The sequence below is a fragment of the Dendrobates tinctorius genome, unplaced genomic scaffold (genome assembly GCF_039654945.1).
Source record: "Dendrobates tinctorius isolate UK_male_01 unplaced genomic scaffold, ASM3965494v1 ptg000085l, whole genome shotgun sequence".
Taxonomy (NCBI): Eukaryota; Metazoa; Chordata; class Amphibia; order Anura; family Dendrobatidae; genus Dendrobates; species Dendrobates tinctorius.
Window position 1 is genome coordinate 5,305,989 of NW_027361753.1, and position 21,523 is coordinate 5,327,511.

General features: G+C 45.9%; 1 protein-coding gene across 4 annotated transcripts in view; it reads left to right on the forward strand.

Annotated features, from left to right (window-relative positions):
- The first annotated feature begins 2,213 nt into the window (after positions 1–2,213).
- The window catches only part of LMAN1 (lectin, mannose binding 1), a 58,639-nt gene continuing 39,329 nt past the window's right edge, over positions 2,214–21,523 (forward strand). For all 4 annotated transcript variants that reach the window (XR_012233998.1, XR_012234000.1, XR_012233999.1 and 1 more), the window contains exons 1-3: positions 2,214–2,464; positions 7,856–8,010; positions 8,737–8,844. Coding sequence is in view for 1 of the 4 variants with exons in the window: in XM_073584793.1 (XP_073440894.1) it covers positions 2,266–2,464; positions 7,856–8,010; positions 8,737–8,844 (462 nt within the window). In the remaining 3 variants the exon portion in view is untranslated. The remainder of the gene's footprint in view (positions 2,465–7,855; positions 8,011–8,736; positions 8,845–21,523) is intronic.

Here is a 21,523-nt window from a genome sequence, read left to right on the forward strand (position 1 = left end):
CGTTTCCTCTCTGAAGAGGCAATTTGAACTTTTATACTGAGACGGGAAAACTTTAAAAGGGGTTATTCACTACTCTGACAACTCCTCATAAATCCCTATTTTTCCCTCCAGTAAAGTAATAACACATACTTACCGTTGGCGCCATTCCAGCGGTGTCAGCACTGGATGTGGCCAATCAACGCTGGCTTCATGCTCCCCTCCTTGGTACAAATCCAGGCAGCCGGAGAAAGTGAGAGCAAATTTTCAGCTGCGCTTTACAGTACCAGCATAGTCTATAAGATTTCAGAAATTTCATGCACGCACATAGTTTTTTTTTTCTGGCGAGCTGCGTCTTTGCAAAATACAGCGTGCCACTTCTTTCAGCGTTTTTTGCACCGTTTTTCACCCATTGAAAGCAATGGGTGGTGCAAAAAATGCTGCAAAAAAAACCGCAGGCATCAGGTTTTGCTGCGTTTTTGGTGCCAAAACCTGAATAAATTGAATCAGATTTGCACCAAACTTTATGGGCAGGCACAAGAGACGTAAATGTACCCTGACAAAAACGCGGCAAAAAAAAACCACACCAAAAATTCAGCAAAAACTAAGCAAAACTTTAAAAAAAAAAGCCCACCGCAAAAACGCAATGTGTGAACATAGCTTATATTTTACAGGAAGGAAACACACGGATTGAGAAGGGACAACAACACAAAAAAATCCATCAGGGCAGAAAGACAAAGGCAAAAAAAAAATGATTTTAAGATACTTTTATTCTTATCACTTAGCTTTTATTTGGTTTTCTGAAATTAAAATATTTTAAACTTTTTATAACAAAGGCACAATCAGTCATACAATCTGCAGTCGCCTTACAATCAGGATAATTAAGTGTATAATAGCCATAGAGATATATAATGGGAGAGAAAACGATGAGGGAGAGGGGATACTGAACGGGGGCACAGAGATATATTATCCAGGTGCACACTTGGGGTGATATAAGTTTACCAAAAAGTAATGAGGTGAGCGCTTCCAATTCTTAGCACTAGCTAATTTCTTAACCATAATAAGATACTATTATTGGATACCAAACCCTAAACAGCGCGACATGATTATATAATATAGTCTGCTACCTCAAGCGGGCAACATCCCGATCTAAACATTACACCAACATGGCGGCGAATCGAAATATGTAATCTTTCCCCATTAAATATACCACTTATCAAGGGGAGTGGCTCACAGGGTTCCTCGGGGGCGTGTCTTTGTATGCTCTGCATAATTACCCTGTGATCCATGCCCCCCCCCCCCCGAAAAGACCATAAAAACACTCTCTCTCATATCTCTTGAGCTGTATGATGGATTTATAAAAAGAAAACAACAGAAGCAGTGGAAATAAAAGAAGAGCAGTAAATGGACATTTTTGACCTGGTGACAAATGCTCTTTAACCCCTTAATGACTTATGACAGACTATGACCATCAGAAGTAGGCTCCCTGACTTTTGATGTGGGCTCATACACACTGAGCTTGCCTCTTTCCCAGATGATGGCTGCGTTATTCAGCCATCATCTGCCTCTAACAGCCGCGGGAGGAGCGAAGCTTCGACTGCAGGCGTTAACCTGTTAAATGCCGCTGTTAATCCATGACAGTGGTGTTTAATGCGCCCCGTTCTATCCTCTCACTAGGTGATTCCGTGATCGCGGGACGCAGATGTGTTACCATGACAGCGGGGGGTCTGCTAAAGAGCCCGTGTGTGTCACCTCTGCGCTCCTGTGAAAGTCGGCCGGCAGCTGGCGTTCATAGGAGATTGTGAATTTTTTTCCCCTTCCAGTGCGTCACACAGACAAAAAAAAAAAATGGATGGCGTCATTCAAAAATACAATAATCCATCCCGCAAAAAATAACCGCCATACAGCTCCACCGGCAATAAAAAACATTAAGGATCTTAAAAAAAATCAGTACATTGTGTAGTAAAGTAAAAACTTTTGATAAACTAGGTGACCCCTTTAATGACACCCCCCACTCTATACTGTCCCTTTAAGACCCTTCTGGCTTCTCCCATCCCCAGATTCTACACTGCATCACTATGATGTAAAACCAATCTGGCACTGACGGCGCTGCTCAGCTCACAGCGACCCCTACGTCTGGAGGACCACATAACACCTCCAAGAGTCACCATGCAGTCAGCTAGGCAACGCTTCTGGCCCCGCCCACCGGTCCAGCCGCCGGCCAATGGGAGAGCGCCCTGTTGGCTCTGCGGGTTCTCTCCGGTCGCCGCTACGTCAGCAGAATCCAAGATGGCGATGTCCATTCAGCGGCAGCATCACCGGGCGCTCTCCGTCCTCTGCTCGGTGCTGCTCCTGTGCTCGCTGAGCAGTGTCCGGTCTGAGGGGGAACAGGCGGCTCCTCAGCGCAGGTTCGAGTATAAGTACAGCTTCAAGGGCCCCTACCTGGTGCAGGGGGACGGGACGGTGCCGTTCTGGGTGCACACCGGCAGTAAGTATCAGGGGCGCGAATGTGGCAACTTGTAGGCAAAGTTACCGAACTCGTGTCACGTCTCCCGGTGATCCGCAGCGCCAGCCCGAGTCCTGTGACAGCGGTGCCGGACAGCTGGGTGACAGCTGCCATCATGGTCCCGGGGGTCACCGGGTGTCCTGGGGCCTGGACTGTAGATGTTACCGGCGGGCTGCCGCCTGCTCCCACCTTCTGCATTTATTTAGAGCTACGAATCTCTTCCAGATGTTTTTGACTAATTCATCATTTGTGACTTTTCTAGATTTTACCACCAGAGATTAGTGGCCGGCCTTAGTACTCTAGAGGGGTTCACTGCCCAAATCTATGTATCACTGTCCAAAAAATAAGCTAAACAATTCGGAAACATTAATATATACCCCTTACCAAATGCGCAGGACTCTGTGCGGACTGATTGTCGAGCTATAACAGTCAAGGGGAGGGGAAACCCAAAATCAGACACTCGGGTCCATAGTAAAGTGCATATAAAATTATATTTATTAAATATATTTTATACAGGCAAGGTTGGGTGTGAACAAACATATAGGTCAACATACAGCCTGTATGCCAGGGGCGTACCCGGCCATAAAAGATCCCATAGTGCTCACTAAACCTGCAGTATACAGAGCTATTCGTAGGTACAATGCTGAAAACAAAGCGTGATGGCAGCTTGCTGATCTTAAATACATACGGCAGCCCCTGGCTGGTGGACTGCCTCAGGTAAAGAAACATTTACCGTATATACTCGAGTATAAGCCTTATTTTGCCACAAAAAACCTAAGAAAGCTTATTGACGCAGCCTAGGGTGGAAAATGCAGCAGCTACTTTTAAATTTCAAAAATAAAAATAAAGACAAATAAAAGTAAAATTAATTGAGACATCAATAGGTTAAATGTTGCTGAATGTCCATATTGAATCAGGAGCCCCATATAATGCTCCATACAGTTCATTGTGACCCCACATAATGCTGCACAAAGTTTAATAATGGCCCCATAACATGCTCCATAGAATAATATGCCCCATATGCTTCTCCATAATGCTATGTGCACACATTGCGGATTCTGCTGCGTTTCCGCAGCGGTTTTGGCCCTGCGGAAACGCAGCAGTTCCGCTGACATGGTACAGTACAATGAAACCCTATGGGGTTTCAAAAAACGCTGTGCTGACGGTGCGTTTTTTTCCGCGCGGTTTTGCTGCGGTTTACAAACCGCAGCATGTCAATTGTTTGTGCAGTTTCCGCAGCAATTTCACACCTTTAACATAGTAGAGGTGTGAAACCGCAGGGCAAAACCGCAGACCAAACCGCAGGTCACTTTATCTGCGGTTCCGCGCGGAAAAACCCGCAGCGGAATCCGCAACGTGTGCACATAGCCTAAAGCTTATGGCCCCATATGCTGCTCCATAGATTATGCTCCATAGATTATGCTCCATAGATTATGCTCCATAGATTATGCTCCATAGACTATGCTCCCATATGCTGCCCCATAGACTATGCCCCCATATGCTGCCCCATAGACTATGCTGCCCCATAGACTATGCCCCCATATGCTGCCCCATAGACTATGCCCCCATATGCTGCCCCATAGACTATGCCCCCATATGCTGCCCCATAGACTATGCCCCCATATGCTGCCCCATAGACTATGCCCCCATATGCTGCCCCATAGATTATGCTCCATAAAGGTTATTCCCCATATTCTCCATAAAGGTTATGGCCCCATATGCTTCTGCGAATAAACATCACAGCCAGAGGACAGAGCGGCGTGCGGCGGTGGAACAGGGACATGTGAATATCGCATATACTTACCCCCTCCTGGCGCGTCTCTGCAGCCCTGCTTCTCCCATGGTCTCTGACACCGCAGATCTTCCTTCCTTCAGCGGTCACATGGTACCGCTCATTAAAGTCATGAATATGCACATATTCATGACTTTAATGAGTGGTACCACGTGATCGCTGTACACAGGTGCTGGAGACCTTGGGAGAAGCAGGGGCTGCAGAGACCGTGCCAGGAGGGGCTAAGTATGATCTGACACTCCCCCGCCGACCCCCTGGCGTATATGACTTGAGTGTAAGCCGAGAGGGGAATTTTCAGCTTTAAAAAATGGGCTGAAAATCTCGGCGTATACTCGAGTATATACGGTAATATGTACTTCTCTGATCGCAAGTGCTAATATATCTTCCATTCCTTGTAAGTTATTATCTCTGATGCCCCAGAGATTCCTGTCTAATGCTTTATATTTAAGATCAGCACTTTACTATGGACCTGAGATTGTCTGCTTTTGGTTTTACCCTCCCCCTTGAATTTTCTAGATTTTGTGTATGCATTTCCATGGAGACAGACTACAAACGAACACACCCTGTGTAGTCCTGTCCTGCAGTGTGAGCTTTTTTTTTTTTTTTTTTTCCTATCATTTTGCTACTTCTTGGTAACGGCGAGTTTACGCCGCCCGAATTTGTGCGATTCGTCATTTGTGACTTTTTTTCTAAAAGTTTCTCAATTTGTCACGACTGTCCCCTCATCTCCTCACCACATCGGAACATCGGAGTGATTTTTTTTTTTTGATACACCAGAAATTTTTCCACAATTCTTGTGACCTTTTTGCTGTAAAAAGATGCAAAAACGGTTGAAGACTGGAAAAAAAAAAAAAGACTTGGGCTACACAGAATTCATGATCCGTGTGTGCGCCAGTTTGATTAATGTTACCTAAAACATCAGCGAATAGCATAACACGCACAAAAGAAAAGATACCTTAAAAAATATCCCCCAATCAGGGATTTGTCACAATTCTGTCTGGTCTCGAGATCGCTGAGCCCCCCTCCCTCTGCTGCCGGCGTCGCTGGGCCCCCTCTTGTTTGAATTGATCAGAAGGGGCAGTTTTGGGTATGAATTTCGTTTGTAAAATGAGACCCTTTGTGGTGAGATATTCTGCCAATTCCTTTATTCTGGCGTGTGTTAGATTCAGTCTGATACTGAAGATCTACAGTGTAATGTGAACTGTGACCAGAGCAGGAGGAGGACACTGAGCGGATGGAATAATGGGAGGGTATTCCTTGAATCAGATTGTCTGCAAACATTTCAGTGTAGGAAACCCCTGCAGAAAAGAAATAAAACCTGTTCACACCATGCAATACATTTTTAACCGTCTGCATGAATAGTGGGGTAATAGTCGTCTGTTAAGCATTTTGGTGTGAACATGGCTTTCCTCCTTAGATGCCTTTATGACTGATTTTGTGGTCGTCCTGTAGATCAGTTATGAGCGCGTCGTCCTAATATCTCGGGTGAGTGACACGTGGCGCTTCTGTGCCCCCTCTGGGATCTCCGGCTGATGTGTCCTTGTAGCTGCTGCAGCTGTGACCCTGTGCTAATATTTGTACGATGGCAACTTAGTGAACTTTGTCAGCAGGAAGTGATGGTGGAAAGCCGCAGTCACAGATATCACCGTAAATCATGTACTAGCGCTGCGATATGACAGCTGACCCCACTGGAGAAGAATCCCCCCCCCCCCCCCGAAGACAGCAGCAAACCTCAGCTACAATAAAGCATTGCTGAATGCCTTACCTGTGACTGTAGCCACACTTTGGGAATCACTGGCCTTCCTTGTGGTCATTATTGTAAAATTCCTTTGAAAACCCTATATCCCCCTCACCACTGCGCCATTAGTGATGGGGGTGCTTGTACTGAACCTTAATGACCTTACAGAAAACCAGTGATCTCTAATCTGTGGCTTATTTTAGCAAAATTGTCAAAAAGTGGCCAATCCTTTAAGCCACTAGTGCAGGTAGTCAGCCTTTTTAATTCCCCCGAATGGCCAATATGTAGCAATATATGTCATGCAAACCTGCAAATTTGCCGTTGAGGTGTTTAAGAACAGTAAAAAAGCATAAAAAAGTAAAGTAAGGTTGTAGATGTTCTAAATTTTTTGTGTATGCGTTTCCATGGAAACAGACTACAAACTTTCCCTGTGTAGTCTGGTCCTGCAGTGTGAGCTTTTTTTTTTTTTCGATCATTATCCTACTTCTTGGTAAGGGCAAGTTTACACCGCCCAATTTGCAGGGTTAAACGGAAACCTTTGACGACTAGTTTGCTGATCCATCGGTGGTTTATTGGCCTGTTTTGCGTAAAGAACGATCGGTGATAGACTGGTCTATGCACATACATTGTGTTTGTCCTCGGCAGCACATGCCTTGTTTACACAGGATAATATGCTGCCAAGAATAATGAATATTAGGCAAGCTTGAAACTATGGTTCGGAGGATTTGCAGACTGTTTAGTTAAGATGGTTATCGGGAAAGAAGCACACGTTCGGCCTGTGCCAATCCATCTTGAACTGCTCAGTGGAGCCTAAAGGTACTGTCACACTTAGCGATGCACCAGCGATCCCGACCAGCGATATGACACGGTCAGGATCGCTGGTACATCGCTAAGTGGTCACTAGTGAGCTGCCACACAGGCAGATCTCACCAGCTACATAGCAGGGGTCGGGGGGGTCACTACTTACCTGTCAGACGAGGCGATCCTGACGTCCTCTCGCCCGCGTCCACGCGTCGCTCGTCGGCGCCACAGGAAGCCCAGCAGGAAGATGACGAGAAACGGTCCAGGACGATCTCGTGCGATCAGCGATAACCAGTGGGGGAGCGGTCGGTGGTAAGTATCACACACAGCGATATCGCTAGCAATATCGCTACTATGTCACAAAACCAGTGACGTTATAGCGATATCGCTTAGTGTGACAGGCCCTTAAGGCTGGAGTCACACATAGCGACTCACCAGCGATCCTGACAACGATATCAATGTGTCAGGATCGCTGGTGAATCGCTATGTGATCGCTGGTGAGCTGTCAAGACAGCTTCACCAGCGATCAGCACAGCGACGCCGAGCGCGCGGTGTCGCTGTGCACGTAAGTAACCAGCGCGCTGATGCAGGAAGCTGGTAACTAACGTACACATCGGGTATCTAAGGGACGCACGTCCCTTGGATACCCGATGTGTACAATAGTTACCAGCAGGTCGCTGGTCTCCCGCCTGTCACACGCAGCGATGCGTGCTGGCCAGCGGGAGACCAGCGACCAAAAAAAAGTCCTGGCCTTTCCTGCAGCGATCAGCAATACCGGCAGGGGGGCCGGTCGCTGATCGCTGTTACACACAGCAATCTCACAGGTGAGATCGCTGTTGTGTCACAAAAATTGTGCCTCAGCAGCGTCTTTGTGTGACGGGGCCTTAAATGTTGGGTAATTAGATTAGGATTGGATTATACAGGGTTAGATTGTTACAGTGGAGATGTATATGTTTTCATAGGAGCTGTATAAAAATTGTCTCGTTTCACTAAATGGCTCCCATTACCACTTGTTGGTGACCGTATGTGACTTCCGTTTTAGATGCCATCCCCAGTGCTGACCAGATTCGGATAGCTCCTTCTCTGAAGAGTCAGAAAGGTTCGGTCTGGACGAAATCCGCCTCAAGCTTTGAGAACTGGGAACTAGAAATAACTTTCCGGGTGACGGGACGTGGAAGAATCGGTGCTGATGGCCTGGTGTGTGTTATGAATTGTCATCGATAACATGTTTTATCATTGATTTCACGGAGGTCCTACAAGCTGAGCTATGACGAGCTGTTGATGAGGTCATGGATGCCTTCATGACAAGGAGTTGGGTTTGGCCACCATGTTGGGTCTACAGTGGATCTTACCAACAGCTCCATGTATCTCGGCTTTCTGAACCTTGGGGATGAATGTGGGGTTAGCAGCAAGGTCCTATGGAACTTGGGGACCCTGTACTCACAGATCATCACCCCACTCTAGAGGGGACCTCTTTCTATAGCTTCCATAAGTCTCTAGAGTACATTTTTATGGGTCAGGTACACTCTAGATGTCTCACCCTCTGTCAGTTTCTGCAGCAAATAGTCACCCTTTGCAATGCAGTAAGTAAGGGCAGTATGCTCTGAGCAGAATCCCGGCTATAGCTCCACAATCTGTGGATGTATGGGGAGGGGTTGGTTCTCATGGATCATCCATTTCAGTTGCACAATTTGTGTTTCTCCTTTGGTGTCTGTGTTCTAGCCTTGATGCGTATGCAACTTGCAGCAAGGTTGCTAATGACGTTGACACCTCTTTCATGTTTAAATGGGGGGCACCCAACTTTATGCCTTTTAGACGTGGGGTGACCGATTTTAGGGTTTATATAGTTTAGAGATGGGTGTAATATCCCTGCTGTTCCATGCTAGCTGTACACCCCCATAACACGCCATCGTTCTCTCTTAGGCCATATGGTACACGGCGGCCCAGGGTCTGGCTGGCAATGTGTACGGATCGGCTGACTCTTGGAACGGTGTTGGCATTTTCTTCGACTCATTTGACAACGACGGGAAGGTAGGATTACTTTCTGCACTTTGATTTAATTTATCTTCACTCATTCCAAAGTACACACTGATCTGTGTGCTCAGCTCCGGGGATTTGCATCAGAGCGACTCCCCGCCATTATGCTGTGTGCAGAGAAACATGGAAATGCTTATTATGGTGTCAGATTAGCTGATGCTTCCACATAAGAAACGGCTGTTATACCAGTGCCGCCATCACAGCCGTAACCCCTTCTGCGCCTCCAGCCATCGAACACTTCTTTGTCATCACTGACTTATGTATCCTTCAATGCTAGTGCAGCTCTGGAGTATAATACAGGATGTAACCCAGGATCAATAATGTATGTACACAGTGAATGCACCAGCAGAATAGTGAGTGCAGCTCTGGAGTATAATACAGGATGTAACTCGGGATCAGTAATGTAATGTATGTACACAGTGACTGCACCAGCAGAACAGAATAGTGAGTGCGGCTCTGGAGTATAATATAGGATGTAACTCAGGATCAGTAATGTAATGTATGTACACAGTGACTGCACCAGCACAATAGTGAGTGCAGCTCTGGAGTATAATACAGAATGCAACTCAGGATCAGTAATGTAATGTATGTACACAGTGACTGCACCAGCACAATAGTGAGTGCAGCTCTGGAGTATAATACAGGAGGTAACTCAGGATCAGTAATGTAATGTATGTACACAGTGACTGCACCAGCAGAATAGTGAGTGCTGTGGGGTATAATATGGGATGTAATTCAGGCTTTAGGTAGAATCATAGAATCGTAGAGTTGGAAGGGACCTCCTGGGCCATCTGGTCCAACCCCCTGCTCAAAGCAGGATTCGCTAAATCATCCCAGTCAGATGTCTGTCCAGCCTCTGTTTGAAGACTTCCATTGAAGGAGAACTCACCACTTCTCCTTCAATTCAATTTTAATTAAATTAAATTAAATTAAATTTAAATTAATTTAATTCAATTTTATTTAAAAAAAAAAAAAAATTGTTAATAAGGTCAACTCTGTTATAATATGTGAATGGTTTATTCAGCAAAAGAGAGAAGTTTATAGTAAGTATTAAAAAATGTGGTCTACCTGGTTAAATTTTCCTGGTTTGGCAACAACCTTCACGTTACGGGACAGAGTACTAGTTCTGGTATCTGAAAGACAAATACAGAGAAATGTGTAAGCTCTAACATACAGTGACAGTCATATGCAGCCCTCTTGGGATTAGGCATACTGGCATGTAAAAGTTTGTGCACCCTTGGTTAAAATTACTGTTATTGTGAACAGTTAAGCAAGTTGAAGATGAAAGGATCTCCAGAAGGGCTAAAGTTGAGGATGACACATTTCCTTTGAATTTAAGGTAAAAAAAAAAAAAAATAATATATATATATAGCACAGTGGCTCAGTGGTTAGCGCTGCAGCCTTGCAGCGCTGGAGTCCTGGGTTCGAATCCCACCAAGGACAACATCTGCAAGGAGTTTGTATGTTCTCCCCGTGTTTGCGTGGGTTTCCTCCGGGCACTCCGGTTTCCTCCCACACCTCCAAAGACATACTGATAGGGAATTTAGATTGTGAGCCCCATCAGGGACAGTGATGAAAATGTGTGCAAACTGTAAAGCGCTGCGGAATATGTTAGCGCTATATAAAAATAAAGATGATTATTATTATTATTATTATTATTATTAATATTAATATTATATTATATAATATAATATAATTTTTTTTTTTTTTTCCTCAACTTTTACATTTAAAAAATTACAAAAGGGAAATTGGGTCAAATCTTGGAGATGTGTGCGCAGATAACTTTGACCAAGCTTTTGGAACCTGTCAACAGGATTGTGCAGGGTATCCTACAGGCATTGTCACATTGACGCCGTTAAATGATTAAAATGATACCTTGGGTGAAGAAGTTGCGGTCCTTGTGTAATCAGTGTCAGAAGTTTGCAGCTAATGAGATGACCGTGCTTCAGGGCGGGATTGTAGGCAAAGTCTGATCTTCCCGCTCCAAGCCAGAGAACCAAGGACAGACCTGTCTCTCTTTCTCGCTCTGTCTTAGGCTGGGATCACACTAATGTGTGTGTGTGTGTGTGATGTGAGAAACTCGCATGAGCCTCTCACATCAACACCCGGCGCTGCCACCGGCACTCAGGACCGGACCTGCGGCTGCATGTATTTCTATGTTTTTCTATGCAGCCGCAGCTCCGGTCCTGAGTGCTGGTGGCAGCGCCGGGTGTTGATGCGAGAGACTTGTGAGAGTTTCTCGCATCACACACGGTAGTGTGATCCCAGCCTAATACATCAACCAGTCATACGTTCACAGCTCCCACCAGAGACCATGCTGCAGCAGCACAGAGTATGTCAGCAACACACTTTACGTGCCTCTGTATAGTGTAATAAAGAGAACATATCATGCTTGCAACACCTGGATGTGAATAGTAAAGGTGGGTGGGGAGAGTGACTGTAATTAGCCTTTTACCTCCTTATTTATATAATAGTGTGCTTTCTATTTATGTTCTTTATGTTGTTTAAAGGAAAATTTTATAAAAATTATTATAATAAAAAAATGCTAATATCTGGACCCATGGAAACTGAGCTAAAATGGACAGACGTTATTTGGGTATATTCACACGTATCAAATTTTTTTATGGCTTTTTTCCAGTGTAATCATTGGATGCAGGTTTTTGGGACATGTCGACATTGTGCTTTCAGGTTGGGCAAGTTTGGAACAAACCAGCATTTAGCTCAGTATCCTGAGGGGCTGGCACGATGACATCAACATTTCACGAGCTGCCATTGTCTATTTCTGCTGCTCCTCTGTATTTTGCCTTCTGAACTTTCAGGTCTAAAGAAGTTGCCAAACTTTATTATTCGCTGATGAATTTGCTTTAGCCCCGAAGACCCCTTTATTAGACGGAGTAGGGAGTTTTTTGTGATGCTGATGGAATCCTTTGCAGTATGCGTGTTATTAGCAGTCCTTTCAATGGATCTACATCCAGATCCAGCCCTTTACATGCTCACAGCAGAGACATACAGATGAGGTGAACATATAAAAATTACAGATTTGCAATCAGCATCTTTTTGAACTGTTTACTGATTTTTGTAGTTTGTCGGGTCAGAAGTAGTGCTGAGCGATATCGTGAAATATCGGATCGGACTGATACCCAAAAAGTATCGGATATCGCCGATACCGGAAACCAATGCAAGTCAATGGGACAGAAATATCGGAATTAAAATAAACCCTTTCTTTCCTTGAAGGTTAATTCTACATGAAGAAAAGCAACTAATAATAATGTAGAATGTATTGGGGGAGGTGGAGGAGACATTAAAGGCATAGAGGTTTAGCCCAATCAAATGGAATAGCAGGAATAAAAAGTTCGGAGTTACAAAGATATTGACTGTTAACCTCTTTTATATTTTGTCAGATATGTATGTTTCACTACTTCCATGCTCCTCACCTTCTTTTTTACTCTCCCACACTTTCTCCTTCATCATCCTCAGCAGCAGCATCTTCTTCTTCACCTTCTTCCAATTATTCTTTTTTTTTTATATTCTTCTTATTCAACTATTATTCTTCATATTCTACTTCCTCTTCTTCCTATTCTTCTTCTTCATCATATTATTATTTGTGACAGGCATTCCTGTAGTTGTTATCTATAAAAGTTTGAAGATTACACCTTCCGTTCTGCCTGTCACAAAAGATTTACAACAGGATTTGTCCGTATTCAGTTTGGCCTGCAGCAGCAGGCCTTTTCCAGGGGCACCACGAGGAGGAACGGACTCACCCCCATACACTGCTTAGTCTTCTTCTGCTTATAATTTAGATATCTTTTGCTCTGATTTTTAGTCTTATACTTAACCCCTTAAGCCCCAAGGGTGGTTTACACTTTCATAACCGGGCGAATTTTTACAATTCTGACCACTGTCCCTTTTTGAGGTAATAACTCTGAAATGCTTCCATGGATCCCGGTGATTCTGGCATTGTTTTCTCGTGACATATTGTACTTCATGTTAGTGGTAAAATTTCATTCAAATAACTTGCGTTTATTTGTGAAAAAAACGTAAATTTGGTGAAAATTTCGCAATTTTCCAACTTTGAATTTTTATGCCCTTAAACCACAGAGATACGGCACACAAAAAACTTGATAAGTAACATTTCCCACATGTTTACTTTACATCAGCACAATTTTGGAACCAAAATTTTTTTTGTTAGGAAGTTATAAGGGTTAAAAAATTGACCAGCGATTTCTCATTTTTGCAACACCATTTTATTTTTACGGACCACATCATATTTGAAGCCACTTTGAGGGGTCTATGTGATAGAAAATACCCAAAAGTGACACCATTCTATAAACTGCACCCCTTAATGTGCTCAAAACCACATTCAAGTAGTTTATTAACCCTTTAGGTGCGTCACAGGAATTTTTTGAATATTTAAAAAAAAAATGAACATTTAATTTTTTTTCACAAAAAAAAACTTCAGCTTCAATTTTTTTATTTTACCAAGGGTAACAGGAGAAATTGGACTGCAAACGTTATTGTGCAATTCGTTCTGAGTACGCTGATACCTGATATGTGGGGGGGAACCACTGTTTCGGCGCATGGCTGAGCTCAGAAGGGAAGGAGCGCCGTTTGACTTCTTCAATGCAAAATTGGCTGGAATTCAGATCGGACGCCATGTCATGTTTGGAGAGCTCCTGATGTACCTAAACAGTGGAAACCCCCCACAAGTGACCCCATTTTGGAAACTAGACCCCCCCAAGGAACTTATCTAGATGTGTGGTGAGAACTTTGAACCCACAAGGGCTTCACAGAAGTTTATAACGTACAGCGGTACAATTAAAAAATCATATTTTTTCTACAAAAATGATCTTTTCACCCCCAATTTTTATTTTCCCAAGGGTAACAGGACCCTAAAAGTTATTGTGCAATTTGTCCTGAGTACGCTGATACCCCACATGTGGGGGTAAACCACTATTTGGGCGCATGGCAGAGCTCGGAAGGGAAGCAGCGCCATTTGACGTTTTTGGCTGGAATTGAGATCGGACACCATGCCGCGATTGGAAAACCCCCGATGTACCAAAACAGTGGAAACCCCCCACAAATGACACCATTTTGGAAACTAGACCCCCCCAAGGAACTTATCTAGATGTGTGGTGAGCACTTTAAACCCCCCAGTGCTTCACAGAAGTTTATAACGCCCGGGCGTGAAAATAAAAAAAACGTATTTTTTCCACAAACATGATCTTTAAGTCCCCATTTTTTTTATTTTCCCAAGGGTACCAGGAGAAATTGGATCCCAAAAGTTGTTGTCCAATTTGTCCTGAATACGCTGACACCTCATATGTGGGAGAAAACTACTGTATGGGCACACGTCGGGGCTCGGAAGGGAAGTAGTGACGTGGAATGCAGTAGTAGTATTAGTGGAATGTAGACTTTGATGGAATGGTCTGCGGGTGTCATGTGCGTTTGGAGAGCCCGATGTACCTAAACTATTGAAACTCCCCACAAGTGACCCCATTTTGGAAACTAGACCCCCCACGGAACTTATCTAGATGTGTGGTGAACACTTTGAACCCCCAAGTGCTTCACAGAAGTTTATAACGCCCGGGAGTGAAAATAAAAAAAAATCATTTTTTTTTTCCACAAAAATGATATTTTTGCCCCCAATTTTTTATTTTCCTAAGGGTAACAGGAGAAATTGGACCCCAAAAGTTGTTTTGCAATTTGTCCTGAGTAGGCTGATACCCCATATGTGGGGGTAAAACACTGTTTGGGCGCATGGCAGAGCTTGGAAGGGAAGGACCACCATTTGACTCTTTCAACTCAGAATTGGCTGGAATTGCGATCAGATGCCATGTTGCATTTGGAGAGCACCTGATGTGCCCAAACAGTGGAAACCCCAAATTCTAACTCCAACCCTAAACCCAACACACCCCTAACCCTAATCTCAGCCCTAACCCTAATGGGAAAATGAAAATAAATACATTTTTTAAATTTTATTTTTCCCTAACTAAGGGGGTGATAACGGGGGGTTTGATTTACTATTTATGGCGGTTTTTATTTTTGGCAGCTGTCATACTCTAAAAGACGCTTTTTATTGTAAAAATAGTTTTTGCATCACCACATATTGAGAGCTATAATTTTTCCGTATTTTGACCCATCGAGTCATGTGAGGTCTTATTTTTTGCAGGACGAGTTGACGTTTTTATTGGTACCATTTTCGGGCACGTGACATTTTTTTGATCGCTTTTTATTCCGATTTTTGGGACGCAGAATGAACAAAAACCAGCATTTCATGAATTTCTTTTGGGGGGTGCGTTTACACCGTTCCGCGTGCGATAAAAGTGATAAAACGGCTTTATTCTTCGGGTCAGTATGGTTACAGCGATACCTCATTTAGGTCGTTTTTTATGTTTTGTCAGTTTTATGCAATGAAAACTATTTTATATAAAAATTAATAATTTTTGCATCGCTTTATTCTGCGAGCTATAACTTTTTTTTTTATTTTTTCGCTGATGATGCTGTATGGCAGCTCGTTTTTTGCGGGACAAGATGACGTTTTCAGCGGTACCATGGATATTTATATGCGTCTTTTTGATCGCGTGTTATTGCACTTTTTGTTCGGCGGTATGATAAATCATTTTTTGCTTTGTTTTTTATTTTTTTTAAGGGGTTCGCTAAAGGGGTTAACTAATGGGACAGTTTTATAGGGCAGGTCGTTACGGACGCGGCGATACCAAATATGTGTACTTGTATTTTTTTTATTTCCAAAAAATGAATTTATTTGGGGAATTTTTTATTTTTTTTATAATTTATTTGGCTTTTTTTTTTTTTATTATTATTTTAACACTTTTTTTTTTTTTACTTTATTACATTGTCCCAGGCGGGACATCACTGTCCAGTGACAGATCGCTGATCTGTCACATCACAGATCACTGTGACAGATCAGCGATCTGTCACAGGAAGTGCAGCAGGCTTCCTCGTGCCTGCACTTTGCAGGCACTGAGGAAGCCGGCTCCCTGCAGGCCCCGAAGGTCCCCGTCGCCATCTTGGATTCGGGGGATTGCAGGGAAGGAGCCCCCCGCAGCAGCGCTGCACATTGCGCTGCCGTGGGGGGCTCAGGGAAGCACGGAGGGAGCCCCCTCCCTGCCGATGCTTCCCTTGAACCCCTGGTTCACCGCGATCGTGTTTGATCGCGGTGTGCAAGGGGTTAACGTGTCGGGGGCGGTCCGTGACCGCCCCTGACAAATTGTGCCGGGTGTCAGCTGTGATAATCAGCTGACACCTGGCCGTGATCAGCGGCGCTCACCACGTGGGCGCCGCTGATCGCTATGACGTACTATCCCGTCCCTGGGAATTAAGTCCCAGGGCACATGGACGGGATAGTACGTCATATGGGATTAAGGGGTTAATGTTCTTCTGCTTTTTGTTCTTCTGCTTCTTGGTTTTCTGTCTCTTGTTGTTCTGTATCTTGGTGGTTATCTTCATGTTCTTTGTCCTCTTGGTCATCTTCAGGGTCATCTTTTTGGTCTTCTTTGGGGTGGTCTTCAGGGTCGTCGTCAGGGAGATCCAGAGTGATTACCAAAAACCATTTCAAAAAGCTTGAACTTGGAAATGTAGCAGAAGGCTGAGGAACTGCCGAGAACCAGCTGACGGTACTGGAACCCGGATGGGTAGCAGAAGGAACAAGAGCCAATGGCACTACCGAGGACCTGCTGATGGTACTGGAACCCGGTTACTAAGCAGGAGGTACCTGTGCTAGAAGGCTCTACCAAGGACCAGCAGACGTTGCTGTAACTCAGATACCGAGATGGAGGCACCTAAGCCAAAGGCACTGCCGAGAACCAGCTGACGGTGCTGGAACCCGGAGGGGCAGCAGAAGGAACAAGAGTGACTGGCACTACCGAGGATCAGCTGACGGTACAGGAACCCGGATGGGTGGCAGAAGGTACCCATGAAAAACAAAGTTGCAAGGCCGCGAGCTGGCCGCAGTTACCGAAACCCAACAGTCCTACAGGGGGTGCTTGTCCTATTGACACTACGGAACCAGCCTTTATTGCCAGATCCCGCAGCCCACATAAGAAGCACCTAAACTGCAGGCACCATAGAGTCGGCTAACCTGACCGCAACACGACAGGACAAAGTTTTGGAGGCAAAGTGACGTTGACACTACCCGGAAACAGCTGGCGTGCTGGAACCAGGCTGGGCAGGAAGGGAGTACCCGTGCCAAAGACACTGCTGGGAACCAGCTGGCGGTGCTGGAACCCAGGGTAAATACTACAAACAGAGTGGAGACAGAGGCCTAATTAGAGCAAGTTTAAAATCTGTAGTTGTGTGAGTGTGGACAGAGCAGGAGAAATTGCCGGACACAGCTGGGGATCAGCTGACATTACTGATCCCCAATAACACTGGAGCATATGTTGACTGTGCAGACGGCACTTCTGAGCAGCAACTGGCGGTGTTGGAGCCCAGGGTCAATAGTACAAATAGAGTGGAGGCAGAGGCCTAATTGGATCAAGATTAATATCTATTGTAGACTACTACTGATTTTAAACTTGCTCCAATTAGGCCTCTGGCCCCACTCTGTTTCTAGTAACGTCAGCTGATCCCCTGCTGTTTGTCCAGCAATTTCTCCTGCTCTGTCCACATTCCCACTACTAGTAGTGGAAATGTGGACAGAGCAGGAGAAATTGCCGGACACACAACCGGGGATCAGCTGACGTTACTGAACCCCAGTAACACAGGAGCAAATGTTGATTGTGCAGACGGCACTACTGAGCAACAACTGGCGGTGTTGGAGCCCAGGGTCAATCATGGTGTAGGCTGAGGCCTAATTGGAACAAGTTTAATATCTGATGTTGGGATGAATGTGGAGGGAGGGAGCAGGAGAAATTGCCGGACACACAGCAGGGGAGCAGCTGATGTTACTGAACCCCACTACCACAGGAGCTAGTGTTTTTCTGTGCAGACGGAACTTCTGAGCAACAAATGGCGGTGTTGGAGCACAGGGATTCAGGTGGTAGAAACATGAACACAACAGGAGACCTGGATACTGTTGCCAACCAATTATTTAATGTGGAAGAGGACTGGCAAATTCCGGCGAGCTCCAGGCCTTGTTCATTTTCAGATAAGTAAGCCGGTCAACGTTATCGGAGGATAGTCGCATGCGACGGTCTATTAGTACACCACCTGCGGCACTAAAGACGCATTCCGATAATACACTAGCAGCAGGGCAAGACAGCATCTCCAATGCATACTGGCTAAGCTCTGGCCATGTATCCAGCTTAGAGACCCAAAACTTGAAGGGGGAAGAGCCGTCTGGGAGTACACTGACAGGGCAAGACATGTAGTCCGTCACCATCTGACGGAAACGTTGCCTCCTGCCGTCTGTGATGGTGTAGACATTTGTGGCGGACACACAAAACTTTGCCACATTTGGGCCATACTGGTATTGCCTTGTGCTGAGGCGCTGCCTCTGCTCCCTCTTTGTGCAGAGCTTCCTCCACTGCCTCGACGCACAGAGCTGCTTTGTAAAGCACTAGCAGCACTGCCCTCGGGTGGAATGGAGAACATGATGGACTGCACCAGTGTGTCTTGGTACTCCCGCATTTTACGCTCCCGGTTCAACGGTGGTATGAGGCTTTGTAAGTTGTCCCGGTAGCGAGGATCTAGGAGGGTGTACACCCAATAATCAGCCGTGTTGAGAATGTGGGCGATGCGGCGGTCGTTTCTCAGGCACTGCAGCATGAAATCAACCATGTGCTGCAGACTCCCAACTGCCCAAGAAACGCTGTCCCCTGCTTGAGGCGTCATCTCTGCCTGCTCTGCATCACCCCATCCTCGCTCTACATACTGACTACTCGAGCATTGTGTACCTCCCTCCTCTGGAGAGATATCTTCCTCCTCCTCATCCTCCTTCAAAGTGTCCCCTGCCTAGGCCTTTGTGAGGAAGCACGTAGCGCAGACTGTCCAGAAGCAGATGGCATTTGGGACTCCTCATCCTCCACCTCTTCCAAAACCTCCTCCCTTAGTGCTTGCAGTGTTTTTTGAAGCAGGCAGATAAGGGGGACAGTCATGCTGACTAGTGCATCATCTGCACTCGCCATCCGCGTGGAATCATCGAAGGCACGCAAAACGTGGCAGATGTCCTTCATAGAGACCCACTCAGTGGTGCTGAAGTGTGACCGGCGCACAGTGCGACTTGTTTGTGCCTGATGCAGCTGGTACTCCATTACTGCTGGCTGCTGCTTACACAACCTCTCGAACATATGTAACGTTGAATTCCACCTGGTGGGTAGGTCACATATGATGCGATGTTCCGCTGCAGAGCTGCAATGCGCGATCTGGCCATGCCGGAACGCCGCAAGTGAGCGCACTCTATGTGGACCTTGTGCAGCAGTGCATCAAGATCCGGATAGTCCCTCAAAAAACTCTGCACGACCAAGTTGAGCACATGTGCCAGACATGGGATGTGAGTGAGGTTGCCTAGGCCCAGAGCTGCCACCAGATTTCGGCCATTGTCGCACACTACCAAGCCTGGCTGGAGATTTGCTGGCACAAACCACACGTCGCTCTCCTGCTTGATGGCATTCCAGAGCTCCTGCGCTGTGTGGCTTCAATTCCCCAAAGAAATTAATTTCAGTACGGCCTGTTGACGTTTGGCCACGGCTGTGCTCATGTCGGTCGTAACAGGTAAGCGATCACGGGTCCATGTGGAGGTAGACCGTGACGGCTCCTGCAGCGCTGATTCTGAGGAACTGGAGTATGAGGAGGAGTCAATGTGTACAGACTGGATTCCTGCAATCCATGGAGTTGGCAGAACACGTACAGCGCCACTCTCAAGATCTGTACCCGGCTCCACAACATTTACCCAATGGGCAGTGAGGGAAAGGTATCGTCCCTGTCCATGGTTACTGGTCCACGCATCGGTGGTCAGGTGGACCTTGCTACTGACGGCGTTTAGTAGCGCATGTTTAATTTTTCCCTCCACATGCTTTTGCAGGGCAGAGACGGCTTGCCTGCTGAAATAAAAGCGGCTGGGCACATTGTATTGTGGGACTGCCAATGCCATGGAAGTTACGGAAGGTGTCAGTCTCCACCAGCCTGAATGAGAGCATTTCAAGGGACAGTAGTTTGGCAATGCCAGCATTCAGAGCCTGTGCTCGGGGATGGTTTGCCGAGTATGGCCGCCTTTTCTCCCATTCCTGTGCTACCGATGGCTGTAGACTGGCCTGGGAGTGTGAGGATGACAGGGAACGTGGTGCTGTGGGTGTAATTAAACTGGGTGTCAGTACAACAGTGCCAGAGGTTCTTCCATGGCAATCCTGTGAGGAAACCGAACCAGCTGTGTGTGAGCTGGAGGAAGAGGCTACAACACGAGCTGAAGAGGTGGTAGGTTGTGCTGTAGGTTGGCCCTACGTCTTCAGTGTGTCTTTGTAACTCCACCACGTGCTTGGTCCGCACATGTTTCCACATATTTGTGGTATTGAGGTTGCTGACACTTTTCCCTCTTTTGACTTTCTGATTACACAGCTTGCATTTGACAAAGCAAATGTCATCTGCAACTGTGTCAAAAAAGGACCACGCACTGCAAGCTTTGGGAGCGCCCGTTTTGGAAGAGGAGTGCTCCTAATGGGTGCCAAAGTGGAGGCTACAGGCAACCAAGTCTGCCCCCTCCCTCACCCTCCTGTCTTGGCCGTTCGGGGAATCTCTTCCTCAGAGCTGCTCCCACCACCTTCCTGTTCCTCACGCCATGATGGGTCAAGGACCTCATCGTCTACACTCCCCTCTTCAAACACCTGCTTCTCCTGGGTAGTCTCGCCAGCACAGTACGCACCAGAAAGTGGCACCTGAGTCTCATCATCTGATGCGTACTGAGGTATGCTGACCATAGGCACTGGCCCACCCGCCTCTTCAGATTCAGAGAGAAAGCTGTTGCTCATCACTGCATACTCCCTCTTCACATTCTAGAATGTTGCTTGGCTGGCCCCCTCTTTCCAAGTCAAGAGATTCAGAGAACAGAAGTAGAGACTGTGATGGCTCCTGTCCAGGGCTCTCTGACTGCCTGGGCACTTTGGCAGGTGGTGAAGAGACAGATGGTTGCTCTTCAGTTCTCTGGACCTGAGAGGATGTGGAAGTCATTGAAGTCGATGCGTTAGCTGCCATCCATCCGACAACGGCTTCAATTTGTTCCTCCCGCAGCAGTGCGGTACGGCGAGGTCCTACAAAGCTTCGCATAAAGGACTGTTGCCTGGTAAAACTGGGGGATGCTGAGTCACTGGTGCCCGCAGCAGGCACAGAATCCCCACGTCCTCTCCCCGCTGAAACTCCACGCCCACGACCATGTGCCTTACTCCCTGCCGCCTTCATCTTGGTAGACTGATAAAGATAGGCAGAAAAGTACAAAGGGGGGCTTAGTGTGCTTATTCCTGAACAGCTTTTAACAGGTATAAGAAACACTAATTTTATAAAGTGTGGACTAGACTTTAATCTGAGCTAATGTGGCCTACACAACTGTAAAGTTGTGTTTAGTGAACTTTATTTACGTGTTTTTTTTTTTTCAGAAAAACAAAAAGGATGTGACCAAAGATGTAAAAGCGATAGTATCACAAACTTTTTTGAGCTTTTACAATGCAGGAAGGTAACCTACAGTGCAATAGATGAGGCTCCAAAAAATAGGCTATACTAATCTGGC